Source organism: Prinia subflava, chromosome 15 (genome assembly GCF_021018805.1).
Source record: "Prinia subflava isolate CZ2003 ecotype Zambia chromosome 15, Cam_Psub_1.2, whole genome shotgun sequence".
NCBI lineage: Eukaryota > Metazoa > Chordata > Aves > Passeriformes > Cisticolidae > Prinia > Prinia subflava.
Window position 1 is genome coordinate 8393196 of NC_086261.1, and position 18844 is coordinate 8412039.

Genomic DNA, 18844 nt, shown 5'->3' on the forward strand with positions numbered 1-18844 from the left:
CAACACTGCTGCTGTGTTTCAAACCGGGAAGTAATTCTGGTTAACAGGAATCACTGAAAAACTGGAGCCAGATTTTCCACTCGTTTGCTGTAAATTCACCCCACTCTAAATCCTGCAGAACTGTTTCAGGCTCGTACAGATCTGCACTTGATTTTATAGCCTGGCAAAATAGATGAAATCCATACTCAACTTACTTCAAACTAGAATGTTTGTCAGAGGATCCTTCAAGCTGCATTGCAAGAACCCTTTTATAAATGCTAATAATGAATTAAACATGAATCAGGATCACAATTTGAGTAAAGGATTCTTGCTTTGGGATCTTGTACATCTAGGTATTGATATCCAATGTCATTTTGCTGATAAAAAACAGTTAGCAAGCCAGTTTTTAAGGTTGTCTCTGATGTAATTGCAGGTTGCTATCACCAGCATATCCTCAGTGGAGTATATGAGGATCCAGATCCAGGCTCTTGGCAGAGCAGACATACAAAATCACGTTACATCTGCATTCATGAATGTATTTTGTGTTTTATTGCATTTGAAGTAGTGGTTAAATAGAGGAAACTTTATCTCCAAGGAAAGTTACTGCAGAATCCTGATGAGCCTTGACAGAAGGAAATGGGAAGTTCCCTTGGAAGAGGCAAATACATTGTTCTCCCTTACAATTAACTCAATTAAAGTCACTGGGAGTTCGTATTCTATTCAGATGAGGGTTTGAGCTCCTAGAGGAAAAAAAAAGGCCTTTTATCACCTCAGAAGAAGAATTAACACCACTACTCTAATGTAGAGGAAGGGGAGGAAAATGCGAACTAGAAGCCATTGTTTACAAAGGATGTGGAGGAAAAAACAAGTTTGTTTTTCTCATTTTCTTTGCTGGCATTGCACTAAAAGATAAAAATAACTATATTTCACTGCTAAAGAGGTTTGGAACTGTCAGATTCACATGCCTTATATATCTGTTTAGACAGAGAAGGGTAACTGAAATAATTCTTGCAAGGACACTGCCCAGGCTTACATGCCTGCGTGCTACTGAATTATAATTAACGCCAACAAACGCCAAGCAAAGCTGGTACAGCATCCTTAGGGGATGTGAGCAGCCAAGATTTCTTGCTAGTGCACTGGCTGCATTGTCAAAAATTTATTCAAAGCCATTAGCAAGCAGGTGTTAGTGGAGGCAGCATCCTCCCTGTGGTGCAGCACAGACACCTGTGTGTGCAGCGCTCCTGGGACAGGTGTGTTATCCTCAAAGCCTCTTTGTCTTTCCTAAGGCTTTAGTGCAAAGTGTTGTTTTTCTAAGGAAGTTTTAATTTCAACACATGTAGTCCCAGCTGCAGTAAAGGCTGGTATAAGCAAATGGTAAAGGTTAATCTTTAAAGGGGGATTCTTACCCTAAATCTTGAAAGGCACAGAAAATTTGGAAGATTAAGAAAGACATGTTTTGTTCTTGTTTTGCTGAATGAGATGCAAGGTCGGAGATGTTTTCAATTTCTGATCCAAGCTTCCCCAAAGGCTGAGTGAGCTGGCTCTGGTGTGCCCTGCTGCAGGTCCCACAGGGCTGTGTGCTGGCTCCTGGAGGGGTGTGCAGGGTGCAGATGGGGCAGGACAGGACAGGACACATGTCACAGCTGCCTCTTGGGCACTGGCTCCCATGTGGCTCTGTTTGCTTGGGTGGTTGCTCTCTGCTGTGCTTGCAGACTTTCACATGCTTCTCACACTTTGTATGGTTAAACAGCCAGGACAGGCAAAAGATTTTGTCTGTGTTTGCTCCTTCTCTCTCCCCTTTGCCCACCCATGGCCTGGATATTCATGTTTCCCTTACTCTTGGCCCCATATTGCATTCAGCACCCTCTGACTTCTTGCAGAACTCACTTTTTAACACTTGGCTCCCACATTTAGTGGCTTTATATTCCCTGGAGACATACATGTTTCAGATTGATGGGATGTGAACTTCCTGGTGCCTGCAGGCTTTGGAAAACTGCGTGCATTGCAGTCTTGTGTACCCTGGGTTCAGAGTTCTGACAGCCTGACCTTGCTCTGCTGTTGCACTCCTTGGTGGAGGTTCTGTTCTTTCAGGATGGGCTGTCCCCAAGGTGTTGGGGGGATACACCAGTGCCAGGCTGCTCAGAGAGCTTTTGGCTTTCTAAAAGTAAATGCCATGGCACATCTTGAGATGTGCAACCTGGGGAAGGAGTTCTTGCTGTAGGAAAGGAGAAGAGCAAGAGCTACTTCTGCTACAACTTCTTTAAGGCAGTGGGACAGGCCTTCCAAGAAGGAAGAGTTTGGTTTGGATATTTACATTTTCAGGAAAACAAACAAACAAAAAAAGCATGTGTTATTTCTATTTCCCCGTCTGCTGTCTCAGCACCTCTCCCTTGCTCCGTGGGCAAATCTGCTTCGTCCAGTGACAGTAATTTCCCCCACATGAAAGGAAACTGTATTAAGGCTGAACTAAGCATTTTACCCTCAGGATTCTTGGCTTCCTATATGTGCCTTACTAATCCACAGAAGATGCTGATGACCTCATTGCTCATGGTTTTGTACACCCTTGAGAAGCAGTTTTGCCTCTTCCTTCCACTGACCAACAATCAATGATGTCACTTCATCTGTACCAACAATACATTTAAAATTATAGCTATTTTTCAAATGTAGATATTTTCCTTGCTTGTAACTCCCTTATGGAGGAGCAGGCTCAGAGTTTAAGGCTCCTCAGCCTGCCTCTATATAACCCTCCTTTGCTTTTTTCGTTGCAGATAAATGGCACAGTGCTCCTGCTCACCAGCACAGGGATATTCCTCGTGGTGCTGGATGCATGTTCAGGAGCAGGGGTGGGGAGGCAGCACTCTGACACAGTTACCAGTGAAAATGTTGCCCATGCAGTAACTCAGTGTTCAAACACCCATAAAAGAGAGGTAAGAAAAGTGCTGAGACTCCACTTCGTGTAGCAACCTGTGCCTGATAGACAAAGAAAGGAAAATTATGTAATTTCACAGTCAAACCTGTGCTCTGAAGAAATCTGACACAAATGAAACATGTACAAATCCAAGCATCAGCCAGATAAGAGAAGCAGCATTTCTCTCCCAGGATTGTAGAGACTAGAGCAGATAGAAACAGGTTTTCTAGAAACCTGACAATTTCCTCTAAATGAGGCAGTCATTTTCCAGCATGGAGCAGATAAGATCCCTGCAATGACACTTGCAATCCTATGCACCCATCCCATGTCCAGACACTTCCTGGCAGCCAGTGATTCAGTTTTCCATTTTGGAAACAAGTCCATTTCTGTTTATTCTTACTGATTGTTTTTACCTCTTGTGACAGATGAAAACCATAGGTGTGCCAGATTTTCCAGTGGGGCTTTTCTTGGGTGAGCCAATGACTGGTCAGTCCTGCCTGCCTGCTGGCTCTCCTACCTTGTGTGGGTCCTGGCAATGGTCTGGACCATCTCTGTTTGTGTCTGTCCCACATTCCTTGTGGTTTTATGTGTTGCCACACAAACAGTGAACAACAGGGATGGATAGATATATTCTTGGCTGCTGGTAGAAGCAGGTCAAGTAACCAGAAAATAGATTTTCAGTCCAAGGCCTTTCTGAGCAGTTGATGAGCAAAGGTTTGAACACTGCTGAGTTATTACATCTGCATTTCTGCACATGAGTGTGTACATGTATCAGATATGCACAAAGTGACATATATCCATGCAATGCCTGCACATTCAGTTTGTTTTCCTGGCAAGATTTTGCAATGAGGCATTCAGCTAAATGTGACCTTTAGAGGAAGGGGAGGAAAAAGCCTTCCTTTGTGCCTGGAATTCACTGCAGGTGAATTCAATTCACTGCAGGTACAACTCATTGGGGGCTGAAAAGATGTGTGAGGACTAAAGGCAGGATGAAGATTGAAAATCAGAGCCAGGATGTTGATGGTTTCAGAGTCTCAGCACTGCACAGCAACTGAGTGTCCCTCTCCCATGAGGGAGGGATGCACTCACAGTCATTTGGGCTTGTTTTGATTCTGTGTGAAGCACAGGTTTAATCTAGGACCATTTAAATGGAGGTTCAAACTTGGGAAAGCTTACAAGGGATTGGAATTAAGGGGCTTTAGATGTTCCTAAAGTCAAGTATGCTCCTACATACTTTTCTGAATTGGAGCTTAAAAGTCTTGAAGATCCTTAATGAAATAATATTTTGCAATCATGCAGTAATTACTGTTCTTTTTTTCAGATCACTTGTCCTTATGTGCTCTAGAAACATCACAGATGTGCTGGGCAGCTCTGAAATGTCTGTTTTTGTCAGATCAGGTTCAGCAAAACCTATTATCTTCCACAAGGGAGGTAAATATATTTATTCTATGAGATTTCTTTTGCTTTTTATTGCTTTCCATGTTTCATTGCTTTTTAATTAGGTTGGAAAACACAGCAGATTTACTGGTGTGTATCCCATCCAAAAATGTACATGCAGATATACACTGCTTATCAATGTATGTCCCACCACAATATGCCAGTGTAACCTCTTGACTTAGGGATGGTGAGAAATAGGAGAGTTATTTCAGGATATTGACTCCACTTTGCCAGTGAGAAGTTTCATGCTGCAAATTTTTCATCCTAAGGGAAGCTTGTTTTTCTAACAAAAAAGAAAGGAGAGTCATTTGATAGAGATTCCATCTCTGAAGTTCCACTGCTTTGTGAGGAAAAACAATCATAACCTGAAAAGCTGATGAAAAAGAAAGCAGTCTGCAGTGAGATAAGAGCTATTTATTGTTTTGGATAGAAGGATGGTGAAATCAACAGTTTGGGAGAGTCCTTATTACAATTTTACCCTGCATTGCTGCAAGAAATCCACTAGTATCATTGATCCAGAAAATCTATGCTGGGTTTCCTACTGGAAAACTTGAGGCTATTGAGTCCAGGCTTGGATGAATAGTATGAGTGATAAGGAAATCAAGAGAACAGCCACCTAACTTGATGCAGATTTCAGGCCCTCATGCAGAGATCAGATGGAAAATGGACTGATTTCCAGCTTCTTGTTTTTTGGGATGGAAGAGGGGGAGTGGGTTACAGGGGGTTGGGGTCTTTTCTCCCAGTGCTTTACTGAAAATCATATCAATTCCTGGCTGAAGTTTCAAAGCTCTTTGCTATGACCATTCCAGGGCAGGACAACACAGACTGTACAGCAGAGGCAGTGATTTCATTTCAGTGCATGTTTGATTCCTGAGAAGCTGCTTCTTCTTTCATCTTTTGAACAGCAAAATCTTGAGGTTTTCTTTTCTGTTTTTGTCCTGAAACTTTATTGTTCCATTCTTTCATCAAAGCCCCGAATACTTTTGAAAGGAATTTTTTTATTAAAAAGGAATCTTTTGTTTGTTTGTTTATTCTGCCAAACTTTGTTCCCTGAACCACCTGTGCCATCCTCTTGGCTGTTTTGGGAGCTTGGTTCAGCCTCAGCTGCTCCAGGGGCACAAAAAGCAGCAGGCAGGGCCAGCAGCATCAGGGGACACTCAGTCTTGTCCTGGCCCTGCCACATCAGTGGGACGCTGGGGACTGGCAGTGGGACTGAGCTGCTGCTGGCTGATCACAAGCTGCCCCTGTTCTGCCTTTCCTGAGGGCAAGGGTGCTCACCCATGTGCCTGCCCTGATTTCCAGTCTGGGTAATTTTGTTCTGCTCCAGGAGCTTGCTCCTGCTGGTTCAGGTATTTGGACTATTTGACTTCCCAGCTCCAGGACTGCTCCGTGCTGGGGGGCTGTGTTTGAGGGCAGGCTGGAGCATTTCTCCCCAGCACACATTGCTTCTGCCAGGGATAATGTTAAAAAAACCCCCAATCCTCTTGACCCCAGCAGGATCAGGATTTAGGGTCTTGTTTCCTGGTTTTACAAAACCTTATTTAAATTAGAAGTGTTTACAGGAATAGTCTTGATCCAGCCAGCTGCAAATAGCCTTGGGAGCCTTTGCAATGAAAAGCATAATATAAACACAAGACATTATTATTAAAATGGAAGAATACATAATGCCTTTGTACTTTGGGACAGCAGAGGACCAGAGCAGAGTCGACATGAGGGATAGTTAAGGCATAACAGGATGAAACAGATGTAAACTAATAAAAGAAGGATTCAAAGTGTCTAACCATTTTCAGGTAGTTAAATAAGAAAAAGTGCCAGTATTATTTTAAAATAAAGAGTAAAACAATATTCCTGCTAACTGACATCTGGGCACCTGGCTTAGCCTGTTGAAATGCCAGCAGATCCATGATGCAGCAAGTTTGCAGTTTCAGTGAGGCTCATTCCCACTTCCATCCCCCTTTCCTATATATTCTGCTATTTTAATTCAAGAGATGAAAGAAGGGCTAAGAACTTTCCCTGGTGTGTGGAGGGCTCCCAAGCTGTGCTGCTGGTAAGTGAACTGCCACACCCAGAGGGTCATTCCTCTCCTTGTGTCTGTTTTTCAGGGAGTTTTGCCATGCTTGGCTCTAAAGGACAAGCCAAACCATCCTGGATTAAATTCTTTAATCATGCTGATTATCAGAAAGCTGCTTCTTTACATGATGTTCCCTTGAAGCTGAAAATATATCAGTGTCCTGATAATACTGTTGAGCCACTAAAATCTGCTTTTTCTCAGACCTGCTGGGAGCACATCCCTGCAAAGGCTGGGGCACCCCGGGGTTAGCACTGCTGGGGAGCACCAGCCAGGCAGAGCCCAGCACCACCACCACCAAAACCTGCTGTTCCTACAAGATTGTACCAAACCCACGGTGTTCATTGTATATTTCATAACCAATAAACATATTCTCACCTCACCCTCTGTGGTAGAGTTTTATTTTTCAACCAGTGCCTTACAGAGCAGAGCAGGAGCAGTCTGTGGGCTGCCCTTCCTTCACCAGGGGAAGTGTTTCAGGATATCTGTGAGCTGGTATCAAAAGGTAAGTTTTAAAGGTAAGAGCTGCTCTGTGCTAACAGTAAGACTACAAATGAAATTTGGCGTGGAAATTTAGCAATTTCAGGGAGACATGAACTTAAGCAAAGGTAGGGAATTCTCCCTTTCTTCCTGTTTTTATCCGTTAATGTCTGCTTTTTTAAAAAAAGTGTCTGCTTTGGCATCTTAGGTGAACTCAGCAACACCTGCTTGGTCAGTGTGCAGTGACCTCGTGACAGTGTCTTCTAATCAAACTGAACACAGAGCACAACAAGGAGTTATAAATGTGTTTCTGTCTGAAGCTGATGACTAGTCAAATGATGTTTGTCTAACTGATGTGAACATTTAATTAAAGACCTACAGGAATAAAACCCAGGATACAGTATGTGCTGCTTAGGGTAAATCTTGTGCTCCTTTCAGGCACTGCTCATATCGACTTTTGGCTCCCATTGAGGACTGAAATATTGTCAGTATTAGTGGCTAATTCTCTTTGCTTTATGTCTATGCTGCAGTTGTTTGAAGTAAAGACAAAAACAGAGATTTATATGCAAAGTGAGAAAAAACTGATGACCTCACTGACTGCAGTTAAGCACAAAGTGACCCTGAAATGATGAAAGAGTCACTTGGGTTTGAACATGATGCTACTTGGTGACAACAGTGACAGGACAGGTGATTTCAGATCATCCCTGTCACTGGATAACATGGGCTGTTCAAACAGGTAGGTGAAGGTTTTGTAACTGCTGCCCTGTCATTTCTTTGGAATTCTCAGAAATGGCCAAACAAGTTGCTACAGGGGAAGGTTAGTGTTTTGTTGGCCAGACATTTGCTCCCTGGTGAGTGAGTTGCTCTGGCATCCACGTGCTGGCCAGCTGACACTGAACCTCTGACTGGGGACTGAGAGCCTTGGATGGGTCCCTTGCCTCTGTCAGACCCATTCTGCCCATGGTCCTTGGGTTTGGGGTGAGAGGACACCCAGGAGGTTTACAGGCAGAAGAGGAGGCTGTGGCTCCATCCCACACCAGGTAGGAGAGGTGAGAGCTGGGCTTGGCTGGGAAAGAGGTCCTGGCTTGCCAGAAAGTGAAGAAATCAGTGATGCTGCCCAGTAAAGGTGAGATCAATCATGATGCATGAGGCATCATGGGGATGAGAACTGGTACAATAGCCTGAGCAGCTGGAACTGACCCTCTAGGGAGATCCCTGAAGTCCTTCTGAACTTCTACTAATACCTAATTGTTATGATTTCTGATGCTGTACAGGGGAAAAAGAGCAAGATGTTTTTGGCTCATAAGCACAAGCCCAGCACTGGAGCAATTACTTACAGAGCAAGCTTTTACTTCTTGGAGATTTATTTGATAATCTGTGACACGTCCAGACCCTGGATCCCAATAAAACTTTGCAGAGCTCTAACCCCAGGCAGAGACTAAACAATTAGCAAGGGAAGATCCTGGTGAAGGAAGGAGAGGAATGTGCCTAAACCTCTGAAAAATCTCTATTCCTCCTCCTGCCCTAGAAGGAGAGCAAATGGCAAATGTCCTGGAGAGGAAGGCGTGGAGTCGTGGCGAGCCAGATGCAAACAGTGAAGTACCACAAAAGCAAAAAGAAAAATATTTACATCCTGATGCAGTTATTTGGGTAGTTAAAAGCAGCAGTTTGAAGAGGATTCAGGATGCTGTGATACTCTTCAGCCACAGCACTCACTCTCCTTACCTTGGGAGGGAAAAGAGCCTCTAACCAGGGACGCTCTGCAGAGGGTACAGCTCCTCCAGGGACTGCTGTTTGGACTTGCTGACATTCAAGGGGATGTTTGCAAAGGCTGCTGCTGCCTTGGCGTGCACCAGGAGCCCGTGTGTATGAAGCTGTGGGGTAAGTGCTGCGTGAGCGTTGTGTCTGTGGGAATCCCCTGTTCCTCCTGGGATTTCCCAGGGATATCACCTCCTGCTAGAGCCCACAGGGGCTGTGCCTGTCCTGGTGGACCTGCAGCCAGTCCAGGTATCTGCAGCACATCCCATGCACTCAGGGTGTGTGGCCACATCCCCAGTGTGTTTCTGCAGTGGCTCTGGCACCCCCTGGAAGCACAAGCTGGGCTGGCAGCAGGCACGGCAGGGTCACTGTCCCTGAGCCTCAGCACACGGGGCTCAGTTCCCCCTTCTCTGGTGCTCTGAAAACTTCATGTGGTGGAGGAGGGTTTTTAACTCAGGGAAATGCTGAGCACTTCAAAAGCATGTGAAATTGGGAGTCATTCAGCCTCAGATGGGTGGAGTGATGGGAATTGCAAATGATTTTGTTTAAACAGAGCCAAAAAATTGCTTTCTTTACTCTTCAAAGTATGTAAGTCTCTAAAAAAAAAGTAAATTCTTTAAAAAAGCATAGCTTTAAAACCCCTACTTTCCCCCTTTTATTTCTGTCTCAAAATAGTTTGCCAACATTGCAACAAATTAGCAAACACCTTAGTTTTCTTTAATTTATTCATTGTAAAAATTTCCTCTAACTCCTGCTCCTCATTCAGAATCTATTTTTATGGCCATCAGGAACCAAGGAGCTCGCAGTGATGTTTATACAGAATATGTGAGCAGAACCTTCTTGTTAGGAAAGTTATTAGATAAATTTATAAGAAACCAAGGTTCACTGGGAAAACAGTCAGAATGTTGCTTTTGACTCCAGTATTGATTCATTGAGAATTAAAGTCTGTTCCTGAGTTTAATCTTCCTCCCCTTGCTAGTAAAAACGAGCAGCTGATGTGTGGGTGGCAAGCACAAGAAAAAGATGTGGAGCAGAGGCAGCTATGCTGCTGCCATGCACTGGGACTGAGCAGCATTTCCATTAGCAATCCCCAGAAACTCCTGTGTTTATTTTCTGAAGGCTTTAGCTGTGCCTGTGGCTAGGTGTGTGAAAATCCCCTCTGTATGTCACTGTAGCAAGGGCTGGCATGTTCTCGGGTCAGGAAAGCAAACGTGCACCTCAAATCCATCTTCCCAGCCGGGGCTGAAATGCGAAATTCCATCAGCAGGGCGAGGGGTCCTGCTGCCATGCAGTGTCAGCAAGGAGGGAGCAGAGGCGTTAATTAAACAGCTCCTCCCTCTCTCAGGATCAGCTTCCAAATCGATGTTGGCTCCCTGCATATGCATGAGGGCAGATCAGCAAGGCTTCAGACCTCGCTATCAGCTGCTGCACCTCAGCATCAGCGCTGGGGGAGGCTCCGGGCTTGGTGCACCCCGGCCCCGGCACTGACCCATCTCTGGCAGCATCTCCCAGGCAGAGGGGCCCCTGGGGAGCAGAGGTTTTGCTCACAGGTCATCCCAAGCACTTGGGCAATGTCTTGTCTGCTGAGAGTTCACTGCCCATCGGGCTAAAGGCACCTGTGAGCTGTCCCTGCTCTCTGGGGGTGGTGCTGGGTCCCTGCTTTGCCCCCATGCAGGTTGGTGGTCTCTTTCACTGGGTAGTAGCAGCGACAGAAGCCACATGGTTTGCTGCCCCCGTCTGACGTCTTTTTCAGGAGAGATCAGGTAGCTGCTCCTTTTTCCAGCCTCATTTTTAATGGGTTGTGAATGATCCCATTGTGCCCTGCTTGACATACTGAAAGGAGCTGTCTCCAGCAGATGCTGAAGGTACATCCTCCAAAGACTGTCAAGCCAGTCTTAAAAAGCACTTCTAAACACCCAGTATTGGGAGTAACTTTTAAAAATTTTGTTGCCAGCTTTGGGTGGTTGGCCCAGAGCTGTGCAAGGGGTGAGTCACTGTGTGTGCTTCCTGAATGGTGGTGGTGTCTCCCCTGAAAGCTCCTCTCTGACCCTTCAGATTCAGGGTGCCTGTGTGACCCCACCACCATACCTGTGACAATCCAGCTTCCTCAGAGCATTTCTCCACTGTTTTGTTCTCAGAATTGTCTGCAGTGTGTTGCCTCCAGCGTTAAATCCGTGGGAAGGGCGGTGGGTAAAGATTCCTCTCTGCTTTCTAGTACAGCATCGCTGCTGACACCTGCAGTAGCAGCCAGCTGAGGACTAATGGTTTCCTGCATCTACTTTTAGCATTGTCTGCTGCTATTGTTCACTCTTTGGAGAAGTTCAGCAGCTGGGAATCATTTCAGAGAGCCTGCCTTGCCAGATCCAAGGATATGAGTCCCACTTGCCATTGCTAGGCAACTTTTAATGGCTAGATATAAAAGCTTTTCTCACCCAAGAGAGAAGTCCCAGAGGGTATTTGAGAAAGGCTGGAGATGATAGGCTTAGGCAGCCACTTGCACGGACCCTGAGTGTGCAGGGGGATGTGCTGACACTGGTGGTTACATCAGGGCTGGAGCCAGGCTCCTGTCCAAGGCTGTGCTGCATCCCCACACAGCTCCCAGCCGGAGATAACCACTCCTGAGCACAGGGATCAGGACAGTCACTGCCTCCTCCTCCTCTAATGCTGAACAATCAAACCAGACACGCCACTGCTTGCGCCCAGTATTTGGGAAAGGTGCTTAACTGAGAGGTTTTGAAGGAAAATTCCTGAGATTATCCTCCGGGCTGCATTTTTCCAGCCCGGTGTTAGTCAGAGCTGAATCAGAGGAGTCGGATCCTCTTGGCCCTCTTGGCTCCCAGCCTTTCCAACCCGAGTGCCAGTTAATACTAACACTGCAGTGAACTCGGGCTCGGTGTGAGCCGAATCAAACACCCTACCTCAGTCACAAAATAAGCAGGATATTCTTTGGACTGGGGCAGATCAGACACTGTGAAAACATTGGAGCCCTGGCACACAGCTGATGCCTCTGCAAATGACATGTCTTCCCAGTGTCTGATGGCTTGTTTTGATCTCTGCTGATGAGGATGGATGCAATCAGGGAAGCAGTCCCTGGTGAGCAACAGGGAATATAAAACCAGAAGCCATTTACCACAACCTGATGGTAAGTACTGTGCAGTTCTTGGCTCTGCAGAAAACAAAGGCTGAGAAATTTCTTGATTTTTTTCCTACCAGTTTGCTGCAGGTTTGTGTCAGAGGTAAGCTCATGAGCTGGACAGAACAGAGATGTTCCTCTGGGGTTTTAATGGGTCAGAACAAAGACATTGCTTTGCTACCGACACAGCAATAGGAGAGCAAATGCATGCGACTGTCAAAAAAACAGTCCCTTCTTTTTATTCCTGTGAACTCTTATATCATCTGAATCTATTTTATGACCCAAACCTCACTGGTTGGAATCAGGCTCAATGGAGCTCTAACACACAGATGAGTCCACACTCTGAGAAATGCTGGTTATCTGCACTGACCATCCTGTGGTATTGCCTCTAGTTTAGTTCTTCCTCGATGCTTACAGCAGAGCCTAATGACTGGGTCTGCAGATCAGGCTGTGTAATAATCACTAATAAACCCTGGCATTTTAATGGTGACTGCTGTACTTCGGGTGTACCTCTAATAATGTTTCTTTGAAAGAGCTCTGCCTTATCCAAAGTTGATGGCTAATGCTGTTAAAATGTCAGACACGTGCAGCCTGGTTCTGGCACAAATTCCATGGCGACGGCACTGCTCTCTGATAATGTATATCATTCAAAGTTATAGCTTTGCTAAGTGCATTCCTCCCTTCCACTGCTCTCTAACAGCATTTCAGCACCTGATAGACTCTACAAGCCCTGTGTCTATGCTGCTTCCAGAGCTCAGGGCTGTCAAATACACTGGACCAAAGCAAACAAACATTTCCCTGGCAAAATATTTCCTGTGAAATCTGCTCCTAATGCTATTTTTAATGCAATCATTGGATTACATGTGTTTTGAACCTATTATTGTACTTTGATCTGTGTCACCTTATGAACAGGACAGATGTGTTTTACATAAACACTACAAAAATTTGCTCAAGAATAAATCCTGGCTTCTTCCATTCTTTTCCTTGTGTATTGTCGTTGTTGTTATTTAGCTTCTATTAACAAATGACATGAAAATAACATGTGTTTTTGACCTAAAGAAATTGGGGTACTCTGGAATTGTTTTTCAGTGGTTTTATTGTGTTGAACTAAACTGTGTGATGCATACATTTATCCTGTTTCATCAGTGGGATGTGACATGACAGCTACAAATAAATGTCTTTGATATTCCCCAGACACTGGCTTATATGATAAAACCTAAAGACTCCAAGGACAACACGTGAATTTTAAAGAGTGCCTTATGAATACAGAAGTGGGTGTCCTTGCCTCCCTGTGAATACACATGTCAATAAATTGTCATGAGCCCGGGGCAGAGCTGCAGAATCAATCACTGAAGACCAGAGAGAATCACATTAATTCTAACTTTGACTTTCATGACACTGCTTGTTTGTTTTTGCTGGGGGTTGGCTTCGGAGGAAACAAAAACAACATTAGGTAGACTGGTTTCAAGAGCAGCTTTTGGTTTTGCAAGAAAATTCTGAGCTGGCACACTAAATAGACAATATTTTCTTAGATCTGAAATCTAAGAAACTGCAAGCTTCAGGTTGGAAGTGTGAGTACGGTTTATCTGGGGCTTACAGAAAACACCACTGCTAAAAATGTGTGGGTGCTTCGGGGGGAGAGAGGTGACCGAGAGGTTACTCTGTGAAAATTTGTCACTCTGCAAACGCCTGCTCTGTTGTGTTTCATTACTTTTTAGCACATGTGAATATGCAGCCCTAGAGAGTCCTGACACTGGATGTGTTTATGCCACATTCCTAAGGCGTTTTTGGTTACAGCTGGTGGCTGCTCTCTGAGTGTCTATTTGGATTCCCGAGTGGGTTTATCCTAAACCAAACAAAGGGTGAGGAGCTGCCCATGGCTCCTGCTCTTTTCAGGCTGGTCCAGAATCACTGCAAAGATATTTTCAGCCATTGAGCTGAACAGGAGTGGATGTGGTCTGGCATAAAGCTGATTTAATTTTTTTTTTTTGGTGCTGTGAATTAGTTGGGGAAAAAAGAAAAAGTGACATTTTCTTCCCATTCTTTTCTCATAGTTATCCACACGGAGAATTGAAAATCCTGAAGAATGGCTCTACCTACCTCCAAGTGTCTGGCTGGAAGTTTGGGGTTTTTTCTGTTTGTAGCCTCTTCAGTAAGCACAGGTAAGTTTTCTCGCCATGGATAAAAAGGGTATGGTTTTTAATGCTGTTTTTAATAGGTTTAAATGGTCCAGCTTTTCAATCTTTGTAGAAAAAGAGTCAAGGACAGAGTGAAAAAACTCAGGAGAAAAGCAGTTTTCTGGTGTGCCATTATTCCCAGCCAAGAACAGCTGGAGTGGCAAAGACTGAAATTTCTGAGCAGGTGTAAGTACCCTCAGCAATCCCTCAGACCCTGCCACACATTCTTAAACCAAACTCAAACCCAACAAACTGCCACAAAGAAATAGCAAAAGAAACCTCAAGTCCTAATAGCGGTGGCTGAGGGAGGTGAAGGCCAGCATTTTCCTGCATTCCTCAAGCCCAGATGTGGAGAGCAAAAACCTCTGGCCTGGGACATCCCTGTCCCTTGGGTTTTGTCTCTTCCAAGCAATTCTTTTACTAAACAGTTTAGGAAAGGGGGAAAGGGGAGCTTGATTTACATATTCTATATACAGCTAATTTGGAGGCTTGTATTTGTTTGGAACAAAGAGACCATATGTCCTGCCCCAAACACTGCAGCTGCATGAAGCAACCTCTCATTGTCAGGCTCAGGCCCTTTTGGTCAAGAAGCAAACATTCAGTTAATTCCTTGTGCTGGGTAGAATTTCCACTTTTATTTTAAAAATGACAATGAAAGTAATAACCAAGCTGTCAGGGTAACTGGTCCAGCTGGCAGAAGATGCTCAGCCTGATGGTGCCATTGGCACAGCAGATGCTGGTGATGTGCAAAGTTCCTGGTACAAATTGGTTAATGAAATGGGGAATTTGGGTCTTCTTTTGCTGCTTGTCATCCCAAACACCAGCCTAAATTCCTCTTGATTTCCCCTTAGGCTTCCCTGTGTGCCTCTCTGTTGCAAAATAATCAATTTGGGGACACAAGTCACCTTTTGAGACTGCAGGAAGCTCCTTGCATAGTACCATATTCAAATAAATGGAAAAATGAGCAAGGTTTTTATTCTTTACATTTAAATTGATTAATTAAGGTTTAATTGATTAATAATACCTTTACATTTGAATTGATTCTTTTGGTTTTATGTCACTTATCATGAGCACAGTTGTCTATTATCCCTATTCTCAGGGAAATAACAGCTCTCTTAAAAAAAAAAAAGTTGTTAGTGTGTATTGCAGTTATATTTGAACATCTATTTACGCTGCAAGCCCCATTCCCATTCTGAACTATTTATCTTTTCTAACTTTTATTAATTCTGTGTGGCTTTTGGTAGGAACCAAACACCTGCTTGTTTTTCTCAATTACTGTAAATCAGAGAGAGTGCCTCTGACATTACCAATACAATTCCAGCTTCCACCTGGCACAGTGGTATCAAAATCAGGTCCTGGATGTTTACCTGTATCTGACTTGTTGCCTGGTGGATTATTGGCCCTCTCTGATTTACTTCATGTATTTGGGAAAAATTTGCAGAGAGACAAGGTCTATGCAGCCCACATGAAACATCCCTTACTCACTTTGAAAATTAGTATTCATTTGGGCTCTGGAGACTTTAAAGCCATGGCTGATCCAAATCTATTGTTTTCTTAAGACTTGAAAATGGTGGAGGAATGTGAGGGGAAACTGAATGCAGATGGATAGATTTTTGTTTCTGTTGAAGTGGGATTAGAGATGTCCCTCAAGTTCCACAGTGGCAGCACAAAACATCTGCCTGTCGACTGCACCAGCACCAGAAAATGTTTCCTTGCTTGGATTCACATATTGTCAATTCCATTAGCTGGAGGCATTAGTATCTGTGGGACAAACCCACCCTTCTTTACTGTACCATGTTCCAGAGATATAACCCTGCTGAGGTCAGGGGATTTATCCCATGCCCATCATCACTGATTTGTTGGTCCTGTAGTTTTCTCCATGGTGTTTTTGTTTTAAGGGATAAAAATTGGAAAGCTGGTGAGAACTCCCAGCCCTTTCTGAAGGCAAAGGGCTCATTGTTCAAACTTCCACTGACCTCAGCTTCCTAGGATTAGAAAGGGTCTACCCTCAGAAAATATGCATTGCACGTGAGACTCTCACTCACAATTTTGTTGATTAGAGTAAGACATGAGGCTCACATTTCAACTGAGGTTGTATCAGGGAAATATTTTATCTTAAATAAATAGTAGCAACATGAGACTCTTGGACGTGGTATGAGAGCTGTTCAGACTAACACGTCAATGCAGCCCATCATCAAATCTGTGTGTGGAGACTGGAGATGTGTGATCCCAAAGTGAATGAATCCTCATTGCTTCTGCCTGGAAAAGTTCACAAACCCAGACACACTTGTGAGGTTCCTGCTGCTCTCTGTTTCTGGATGTACTGGTCATTGCTTGGTGCTTGGTGTTCCCATGTTAGCTTGATCTCTTTTTCTTTCTATCTCCAGTGAAAATATGTAATACAAACATATTTTAACATCTTTATATTAAACAAAGCAGGTATTTTGGGGGCATTTTTAAAGGTAGTAGCTGTTTTATCCTTCTATCAACACCGTCCCTGGGCTTTGTGTCTAGATGACATGAACAGGGATAAATGTCACTGCAGGAAGGGCTCAGTTAAATTCCCTTTTCAGCAGTTTTCGAGAAACTTCATCCCCTGCAAGTCTCCTTTGCATTGGGTTTTTCCATTCTTCCAGAAAACAGAAAACCATACAGCTTAAGCTGTTGTTTGTTTTCTTTTGGTCATGACCCACACGTACCCTGCTGCACTGAGGTGTTGCTGTGTTCCAGGGAGTCAGCCAAGAGGCCGATGCTGAAGGATACTGTAGAGATGCCCAGGTGCAGAGTTTCTGTCTCACACCAAACAAACACTGACTGTCCTCACTCTCCATCTTTGTCCAGCAGAAGCAGCTGCCACATGCCCTGACAGAGACCCTGAGTTAGAAGTCTGGAACCCGGGTCACAACGAGGAAAACCGCGTTGAAATCCGTGATGGCAGGAAGGTGCTCCTCTCTTCCTCTGCCACTGTGCACTCCATCCACATCACTGATGGAGGTAAAACCTGCTGCTGGCAAGGCTGGGTGCAGCCTGCTTTCCCTGGGACTGTTTAAATCACTGTGGATCATGCTGGAAGAGCTTCTTGGCTCTTGCTGAGGGGTGGGTGGCTACTGGGCAAACACAGCTTTACCTCAGTACAAGGCTGGGTGGTAGCTGAGGTGCTGAGACTCTTTAGCCATTGTAACCAGCCTATTTTCTGTTCTGACTGGAGAATTTACACAAGTAGCTCAGTGTAATGAGCAATTCTACTTCTGCAATTTGCTTCAAAAACATTTTTTTTACCAAACCACAGGCCTGATAGCATAGCATCATACTGCAGTACTTGTGTTATCAGGGCCTCAGGACAGAGCAGATGCTTATTTTCCTCTTTGTCTCCAAGGACAGAGCCATAGTGTTGCTGGCATGAATAGCTTTTATTCATCTGAACTCTAAATTTCTGTCTCAGTTTTGAATGCGTCCTCTTCCATACAAATCTTAATTGCACTCTTCAAGAATTGGACTGAACAAAAACCAGTTTTCAGGATTTGTCTTGAGAGCTTTTTTGGGGTGTATAAACAGATTTTTTCAAAAACTGAGATGACAGCCCAGCACTGGGTTTAGCACAATGACACCACAACCTCACGTGAGTTGCTGTGTGATAAAGCAAATATCATAACCTTCTCTGCTTAGGGAAACTGGTCATCAAAGACGATGTGCAGCCCATCACCCTGCGTACAAGACACATACTCATTGAGAATGATGGAGAGTTACACATTGGCAGTGAGCTGTGCCCTTACCAAGGCAATGTGGTTATCATCTTATATGGGCGGTACGTGTGCATGATAAAATATCACCTTAAAGCCTTCTGGCATCTCTCTTCCACATCAGGGAATGAAAAAGGTCCCTTAAAATTACATGTTATCAGGTGTATTTATCATCAGTGCTCTGTGGAAAGTTCAGTCACTTTTTAAGCAATTTAAATGACGCACAAAAATTGATGCTGGTTTGGGTTTTTTCCTCTTCTTCTGGGATATGAGTACTGGAGTGTTTGGGCATGCCAGAGAATCAGCATGCACCTTCCCACAACTCAAACTGATTTTCCAGAATAGGCTTAAAACCAGAGGAGTTATTTTTTCTGAAAGTTCTCCTCTCTAAACATTTTTTCTTTCTGTATGGGAGTTATGAGCTCAAGGATAATATGTTTATGTCTTGCAGATTGGTACAAGATCTCTTAAAATTTCAGGGATGCTAAATTCATATTTAACAGCCACCGGACCTCTTAGCTTCTGATTAGGGTCTTGCTTGCTTCCAGAATTCAGAAACACAGATGTGGCATTCAGTCTGGGCTCCAGGCCTCCTCTGGCCTGGATATAATGAATATAGCATGTGTAAGCTGTGTTCCAGATTGCTTTTGGTCTTCTGTAGCTGCTATTATTTTTAAAAATAATTTATTTTCTGTACAATGTGGGCAGCTCCTGATTCTTGGAGTACCTGAAAGAAATGCACTGCAAATCATAAGACTTCTCTCCTCACAAGGAGAGAGGTTCCTTGACTCAGACACAAACCCAAACCTGGTCCCTGTCCTCCCTCCCTGCTTCAGAGCGGATGACGGCAGCCAGCCAAACCCTTACTTTGGACAGAAGTACCTTGGAGTCAGCAAAGGTGGCACCCTTGAGATCCATGGAAAGAAAAAGCTGTCCTGGACTTTCTTAAACAAGACCCTTCATCCTGGAGGCATGGAAGAAGGTGGATATTACTTTGAGAGGAGCTGGGGCCACCGAGGTGTCATTGTGCACGTTATTGACCCCAAGACGGGGGCAGTTGTCCATTCGGATCGGTGAGTGACCTTTTGGCTGCCTGCATGTGAGGATCTTTGGGAACAGGTTGGGAACAGCACCTCAGCAAGCTCAAACACACACATCCTAGCG

General features: G+C 44.3%; 1 protein-coding gene and 1 pseudogene across 1 annotated transcript in view; both read left to right on the forward strand.

Moving 5' to 3' along the window:
• LOC134558748 (inactive cell surface hyaluronidase CEMIP2-like) overlaps positions 1 to 6763 on the forward strand; it is a 44621-nt pseudogene extending 37858 nt beyond the window's left edge.
• The window catches only part of CEMIP (cell migration inducing hyaluronidase 1), a 104279-nt gene that overhangs the window by 39476 nt on the left and 45959 nt on the right, over positions 1 to 18844 (forward strand). Inside the window, exons 2-5 of the mRNA XM_063412538.1 lie at positions 13818 to 13925; positions 16782 to 16934; positions 17607 to 17745; positions 18517 to 18753. Of these exons, the coding sequence (XP_063268608.1) occupies positions 13850 to 13925; positions 16782 to 16934; positions 17607 to 17745; positions 18517 to 18753 (605 nt within the window). The 5' untranslated portion in view covers positions 13818 to 13849. The remainder of the gene's footprint in view (positions 1 to 13817; positions 13926 to 16781; positions 16935 to 17606; positions 17746 to 18516; positions 18754 to 18844) is intronic.